The 7,718-nt window shown below is 45.5% G+C and overlaps 1 protein-coding gene across 3 annotated transcripts in view; it reads right to left on the reverse strand.

Annotated features, from left to right (window-relative positions):
* Window positions 1-7,370, reverse strand: part of LOC119442318 (D-3-phosphoglycerate dehydrogenase-like) — a 96,216-nt gene extending 88,846 nt beyond the window's left edge. Inside the window, exons 1-5 of one of the 3 annotated variants that reach the window (XM_049662053.1) lie at window positions 6,877-7,369; window positions 6,312-6,463; window positions 5,718-5,783; window positions 4,054-4,207; window positions 1,405-1,537 (exon numbers count right to left, since the gene is read on the reverse strand). In XM_049662053.1, the coding sequence (XP_049518010.1) occupies window positions 1,405-1,537; window positions 4,054-4,207; window positions 5,718-5,783; window positions 6,312-6,463; window positions 6,877-7,011 (640 nt within the window). In that variant the 5' untranslated portion in view covers window positions 7,012-7,369. Of the gene's footprint in view, window positions 1-1,404; window positions 1,538-4,053; window positions 4,208-5,717; window positions 5,784-6,311; window positions 6,464-6,876 lie in introns of all 3 variants that reach the window. The other 2 variants (XM_049662054.1, XM_037707148.2) reach the window with 2 other exon arrangements.
* Window positions 7,371-7,718: the final 348 nt, after the last annotated feature.

Here is a 7,718-nt window from a genome sequence, read left to right on the forward strand (position 1 = left end):
AAATGTAAATGTGGAACAGGGTTGTGATAACATGTATTTAAAAATGAAAAGGTGATGCTTGACAAGGAGTAGCCCAACAGCCTCACCAGGTACCTTGAGTATAAGGGGCCGGAGGCATGTGCTATAAACAAGGGTTGACATCGCAACAGCGGCCTCTCGCAGGAGGCCGTGCTACGAATTTCTTGGGCAGAATACATTGAGCGTACGAACATCATTTAAGAAGGATAAAACGGACTTCATGTCAAATAGCGGTTCTCTGCCTAGAAACAGTGCTAGGTGAAGTGGTATGCACTGCGTGTATGCTAAGGGGAAGTGTCTTTTCCTCTCGGCTTGTGCTTCACGGCATTCTAGGAGGACATGCTGAACACTGAGCATTTCCCCACATCTACCACACAATGGATGTTCACCTCCAGTCAACAAAAAGCTATGTGTACCATAAGTGTGCCCTATTCTCAGACGACAGAATAGGACATCACTTCGTCTTGAGTTGGTCAGTGATGGCCAATACCCTAAATGTGGCTTAACCATGTGGAGCTTATTAAGGATTTCAGCGTCCCACTTGTGCTGCCAGTAGGTTCTAAGTTTGTTCCGCAAATATGGCTTTAGGTCTATAACTGGAACACCTATAGTTGTGTTGCAAGATTTTGTATCTAAGGAAGTGGCCATTTGGTCTGCTAGCACATTACCTTCGATACCTCTGTGTCCAGGCACCCAGCATGTTCAACTGGTCATTTTGGAGCCCTCCACCAGACTTGCAAAGATTGTGTAACACAGAAACTAAGCTTAATATACAATGCAAAAACCTACAAGGCAGCTTTCCTGCCCTGCAAAATTTAATTTGTAATACAGGTGCCACCTGCCCTCATTGCAAATATTAGGTGCAGTGTAGCATCTTCTAGCGCACATTCAGCTTCGGGAAAAACCCACATACAGGGGTTGAATCCTTTTGTAGCCCCTCCATTGATGCTTGTGCAGATTTTTTTTCCATTTGAATGGCACCACCGCAAGATGATTCTGGCAGGCAGCACAAACATTTGCAGAAGCCAAACTTGAAATTTGTGCCCCGCATAAGAAAAACACCTAGTGTGCGCGTGCGTGTATGTGTGTGTACCCACACATTTTGTGTGGATAATTTTTGTATCCAGCTTTACAGGGCCGGTATTTCGTAGCAATGCGTTGTGCTTTATTCTATACTAGTCTTATCATCCACCGATCACGGCTGGCTGATCCCGTTGATAACGTGAGCAGACCATCGCTCTCACCACTGACCAAGCGCGAGAAGCGCAAAAAGGCATTAGCATCGGAAAGGTATTGCTACAAAATACCAGCCCAGCATGCTCATTCAACCTGACCAAGTTCAGCACCCCCCCCCCCCCCCCCCTCCAAACAAGATGAATTGCTCACCCTTAGTTTGAGGTATGAGAGGTGTGTGGACGGTTATGTAGTCAGCCAGAGGCCAGATCTGATCAAGACTTAAGCTCTCCACTCCGAACTCCTTGGAGACTTCCTTGGGAACAATGGGGTCAAAACCAATGGTCTGAAAGAATAAAGAAAAATATGGCCACTTTCATCACTAAAATATTGATCCCTGTTAAACCATTATGTATGAGTGTTGCCTACAGGCAACACACCAGAAAAAAATTTTTTTTTCTTCTTGCCGAGTTTCAGGACTGCGCATGGAGTTTCTGGCTAAATGCCTTTGGCCAACACTGAATGAGCAAGCACCATTTGTTGGATTAGAGCAGGAATGGAGGACATGGAAGAAGTTTGGCATGCGATTCACTTTCTTTGGAAAGCATGGTCGAAGGAGACAAACCGATGCAAGATCACCGACTGGAGAGAGAAATAGAAACATGCTTTAATAATATGCTGGAGATGTTAGCCTGGCTGTTTGCCTGACATGCTACTCCAGTTGCTGGGTGATGATTATGATATATAGAGTGAGAAACACTTACCAGCATATACAGTCACACGCACACACGCACACACACACACATATATACACAGTAGAGATATTTACAAAGTTTCATTAAGGCTCGGCGCACGCAAGAACGCCAGCAGCACTTTAGTGGCGTGTAACGCACAGGCGGGGCTTGGCCATGGGCCGAGAATGTGCCGCAGTTCCAAGCCGGAGATCCGTTGAAGGTGTAGTGCTGCCTTCAAGGACTGTCTATATGACGCACAGCGGCAGCATTCGCACAGAACGTTTTGCAGGTCATCAGGGGCATTGCATTCAAAGTCAGTTGCATCTTGCACTTCAAAGAGTTCATGTAGGCAACATTGAGTCTGATGCAGTGTAGGCATGATTGGTCTCATCTATTGAGGCCTCGCGGCATGTAAAAGTCACATGATGGATCTATTTTGTATAGGGTTCCGTACTGGTGGCTTGCATCTATCCAGAGGCATCACCTCAGCAGCAGCAGCCTGTCTTTATGTACACTGCAGGATGAAGGCCTCTCCCAGCAGTCTCCAATTATTTACCCCTGTCTTGCGCCAGATGGTTCCAACTTGCGCCAGCAAATTTCCTAATTTCATCACGCCACCCAATTTTTGCATCCTCGACTGCGCTTCCCTTCCCTTTGAACCCATTCTGCAACTCTAATGGACCACTGGTTATCTGGCCTATGCACTACATGGCCTGCCTAACTCCGCTTTTTTCTTTAAATGCCAACTAGGTTATTGGCTACCTCCGTTTGCTCTCTGACCCACACCGCTCTCTTCCTGGCTCTTAACGTTACACCTAACATTTCTCATTCCATTGCTCTTTGCATGGTCCTTAACTTGTTCTTGAGCTTCTTTGTTAACCTCCAAGTTTCTCACGCAAGTAATGTAAAGCAAATGCAATGTACATCTGTTTCACATCTAACAAGAAATGTCTGTACAAGTTCTAAATAAAGCCATAGATGGCTTGAGATGAAGCTAATTTCCAGTGTTCTGCCTGATATAGACACCCTTCCCAATTGCTGATAAAGCTTCAGCAAAATATATACTTTTTTTCATTTAATATGCTTTTATCAGTGTATTTTGCACATTTTGATGAAACTAACATTTCTTTTGGGTATTTATATGTGTTGTTTTCAAAGGGCTAACACAAAAACATCTGCAACATTGCTTTTGGCACTTGACAGCTTGACTACATTCTTTATGATTACAAACGAAAATCACGAGCTAACTTGTTAAAAAGAGGAAAAGCTTGATGAGATTAGGAAACAATACCTGGAGAAATGTAATTACTTGAAAAACAGATAAAATTAACATTAAATTCCACATTATATGAGCCCTAGGGTTGGTGAACAGAAGACAAAGTGTATTTGAATATTTGAGACAAAGCATGTGTAGGCATCTACAAAGTGACACCCACATAATGCATAACTTTTTCTCCGTAAAGAAAGAAAAAAAGAGAAATGCTGATGCACAGTTGCAGCAGTTTAAATATCCTAGGCCTCCATCGTTAGTCTTCATATGTTACACATCTATTCAATTGCACACAAGACTTATTAGCAGGTATAACTTCACAATTCATGCAAAACAGGTAATTGTAGATAACAGTGAACATATTGCACTAGAAATTTCTGTGGTAAAATGCAGCCTTGATGTGACCAATGTTTACAGCTTCCAATTGTCATCTTTTTTATACCAAGAACTAATTAGGTACCTGTTGTCACTGATGTGCAACTGCTGCTGTAAGGAGAAGAGTGGACTCACTTGCACAGATTAATAACAGCACTTTGCATTTGTCTTGCACAAAAATGGCACACTGCTTTTAGAGACACTGAACACCTTTCTGTTGCTGGCAAAGCAGGTAGCACCATCTTGGGCACATGTACAGCTTCTTTGGTTCTGTTGTTTGCAGAGTATGTGCGTGTCAACATTTTATGCAAAGTTATGCTCGTGCACAGAAACATAAAGCATCAAAAGTGCAGGAGCAACAACTTCATACCAAACTCATTGACTCACAAGTGACTATAGTTGCTGCCACTGCTGGTCATGCAAGATGCACAGTAGGTGCACGGCCAATGCAAAATAATGATAAGTCCAAAACTTCATGCTTGCCTTCATTCCAAATGACTGCATCCTCAAAGCCACTTCCTTGCCGATCCTTCCAAGTCCAATGATAGCAAGCGTTTTCCCGTACAACTCGTTACCCATAAAGGTCTTTCTGTCCCATTTGCCTCCTTTGAGAGACATTGTGGCAGCTGGAATTTCTCTGTTAAAGCCAAGACAAAGATGAAGAAATTTAGAAACTTGCAATGATGATATGGCCTAATGAAAATGTGACACATAAGTGGAATTCAATTGAGTGACCATTAACCAATCAATCAAATGGCTTGCTTGACTATGATTGCAGTTGTCATCATCGTCATCAGCCTATTTATGTCTACTGCAGGATGACAACCTCTCCCAGCAATCTCCAAGTACCCGTCTTGCACCATCCTAGTTCCCCCATCTCATGCCTTCAAGTTTCCCAATTTTATCACACCACTTAATTCTCTGCTGTTCTTGACTGTGCTTCTGTTCCCTTGGCAGCCATTCTGCAATTCTAATAGACCACCGGTTATCTATCTGACGTATTACATGGCTTTTCCAGCTCCGTTTTTTCCTCTTAATGTCAACTAGAATATCAACTACCCCCGTTTGCTCTGATCCACACCACTCTCTTCCTGTCTCTTAAAGGGGCCCTGAACCTCCCCTCGGGCTTGGTGAAATAACATAGTCTGCGGGTAGCGTACGCTGCTGTGAACATCTCAGTCAAGTTTTGCTGTCGCATGCGGTGTGTGGCGCTCACAAGCAGAGCGCGAAGTCGCCTTTCTCTCAAACAGTCCCTTTTCATCAGAAGCCATGTTGCTCACTCTTTTCTGGGCGCTTTATTTCGTAATAAAGTGGATTCCCATACACAACTGCTATTGGTAGCTGCGGTCGGCTATGCAGCATAGATACCACAGCAACCGCGGGGTGCCGCCACAAGTCCACTGGCTAAGCGCACTGCGGCTCGCTGAGGACAACTGCATTTGGCTTACATTAGTGCGGCGTAAGCATCAAAATCGAAAGTCGTGGCGTCTACGTTTACATCCAAAATTAAATTTGAACTGCGCGCCACGCCACGGTGACATATAGAAACTTGCCAAGGTTGAAGACTGGGCGTGTTGGTATAGCATACTAGAGGTTGGAATGTGCAACATTTTAGACGAGAGACACAGATGAGGAGATCGTGTGTGTTCCTCATCTGTGTCTCTTGCCTAAATTTTGCACATTCCAACTTCTAGTAGACATATAGAAGGCGGAGTGTTGTGGCCATGCCCCACTTCGCTGTAGCCTTCGCAGTGCAAGGAATTGAAGGAACGGGAGCACAGTGGACACCGTGTTTGATTTCCAATAAACCCGCTTTTGCTGAATGCACTGAAGTACTTTTTGTGGCGAAAGTATTTCTGAAATAGTTTATTTTCACTTCAAATGTCTTTCTCCACTTCAATAAAAAGTGGTACCTTTAAAGTTGCACCTAACATTTCGTTTTTTTCCCATTGCTCGTTGCACATTCCTTAATTCCTTCTCAAGCTTCCTTGTTCACCTACAAGTTTCTGTCCCATGTATTAGTACTTGTAGAGTGCAATGATTGTACACAATTTTTTTCTTCAAGGCCTGCAAGCTCAAGGACTGTACTCAAGACATTGCAGAAAAAACAATGCTATGAAAACGAAAATGCAGGTGTAAATGGTTACCTTGAGAGAGTGATGATCATGGCACATGTAAGTTCAGCTGCACTGAGAGTATTTCCACCAGGAGCACTGCAAAAAAGCCATCAGACTCAACTGACTATTTGGTTTTCTTAACTCAATTACTGCAAATGGCAGTTATCAGACAACAACTCTTTGACCCGTTCAGAGATGTTGCTCATCACGTGTTTTGCCTACGACTGCTTCCCCAGTGCCATTTTCTTGTATCGCTTGGTTACTGTGTACAGCTCGACTCTTGTGAAAATTTATCAAGATCACGTATCTCATGTTATTCTTTGTGTGCGCGGAGGTACTACTGTGTGCAATATTTAATATAATACATTTTTCATAATAAGAACAACTCTAATATGGCCCATATGCAAATGCTAATCATTTTCAAAGCTTTTCCAAGGGCACTGTTTTGATGTGTGGCACGGGCAGCCAAAATGGCATTTGGTGAAGCAAAGGGCAAAATACTGCAGCGGGCATTGCCCCCGTGGTTATTGCGCATGGTATGTCCTATAATCAACGCCTCCCCGAGGCCTTTTGGCAGTTTATGTCTCCATTGTGGTCTGTGATGGCCCTGTGCAGCTCACTCACTTGATGACAAGGATTCCCTGTCTCGTGGCGGCATCGCAGTCGATGTTGTCGACACCCGTGCCGGCGCGTCCAATGACCTTGAGCGACTGCCCGGCTTTGATAACATCGCTCGTCACTTTCGTGGCCGATCGTACGATGAGACCGTCGTAGCCCTTCATCGCGAGAAAAAAAAAAAAAAATGCCGGCAACAGCCGCATTCATAAACAGCCGTCAGTCAATATTCGTAAAAAACGCTTCTTTGCTGCAATAGATGCCACGCGTGCCGCATTCATGTTCTGTGCACTTATAACCTTCGCGGGGCCCGTTTGAAACAAGCCGATTCCTAGCAAACTGGCAGAAACTGCGCAAAAGACAATGATAAAGCTAAACTGAACGACTCCCTATGAGTTCGCGGCATGTGTTAAAAGACAACGTGGCACACCGATTTTTTTTTTTTATATATATATATATTCTGACAAAATCAGTCGGCCTTGTAAAATGCCGAAACTTTTAAGACCTTCTTGCAGCTTGTGCGATTGACCTATGGGGCGTAGCCCCAGCGAGCGCTTGCAGTTTTTATGGTTACCTGGATGGCCTCCAGGAGCTCGGGCTTGGTGTGGTCGGTCTTGAGCGTCACTTGGACGCCGTGGTTTTCGAGGATCTTGACGCAGGAAGCATCGACCGCGTCGCTGATGAGGACCTTCTTAATTGCCAACGCCATGCCGCCGCTCTGTAGAGTTCTAGCTCCAGGTGAGGCGGGTTGTATGCCAATTCAAAAAGTCGGAGAGTGCGTACGTGCGTGCGACGCGGTCTGACGGAAAGTGGATGAACGCGTCTATGCGAGCCCCCGAGATACAACAGCCGCGGTCGTTCTGTCGTTGCGTACGGATGACGTTTGCCGGGGCGAGTGGGCAGCAGAGTGGGGAAGGACCGGTTCGAGCGAGAAGCCCAAACAGCCAACCACGACACGAATATGCGACACGACGGAGGCGAGAGAGCTACGGAAGGCAGTGGCCGTGGACACCCGTGGTTTAGACGCGTCACAGACGGTGCATGCCAGGCAAGAGTGCCTTCCGTTTCGTCAGGCAGGCACGCGGGCAAGCCGAAGAGACGGCTTGGTTACTTAATTGTGCTTATCACCAGAGGCGGCGAACAGCAAGAAAGGACGGCTCGCGATAAGCGCTTCGGGTACGTGCCTAGCGCAGTGAATTTTATCTCGGCGCGGTTCGCACTCGATTATAGAAACCGTAAAGAGGCGAAGAGCAGACATTGCTCTTATGCTGCGTCATCCTGTTGATCAGACAGTCGGCTGACCGATAGCACTCTGCATTTCCACTAGCGCGATACCGTGCGGTTTACTCTATGTTCCCTCTACGATTCATACATAAACGCGGTGTCATGCCACGTGCACGACTTGATGGTGGCGGC

The sequence above is a fragment of the Dermacentor silvarum genome, chromosome 2, assembly GCF_013339745.2.
Source record: "Dermacentor silvarum isolate Dsil-2018 chromosome 2, BIME_Dsil_1.4, whole genome shotgun sequence".
NCBI lineage: Eukaryota > Metazoa > Arthropoda > Arachnida > Ixodida > Ixodidae > Dermacentor > Dermacentor silvarum.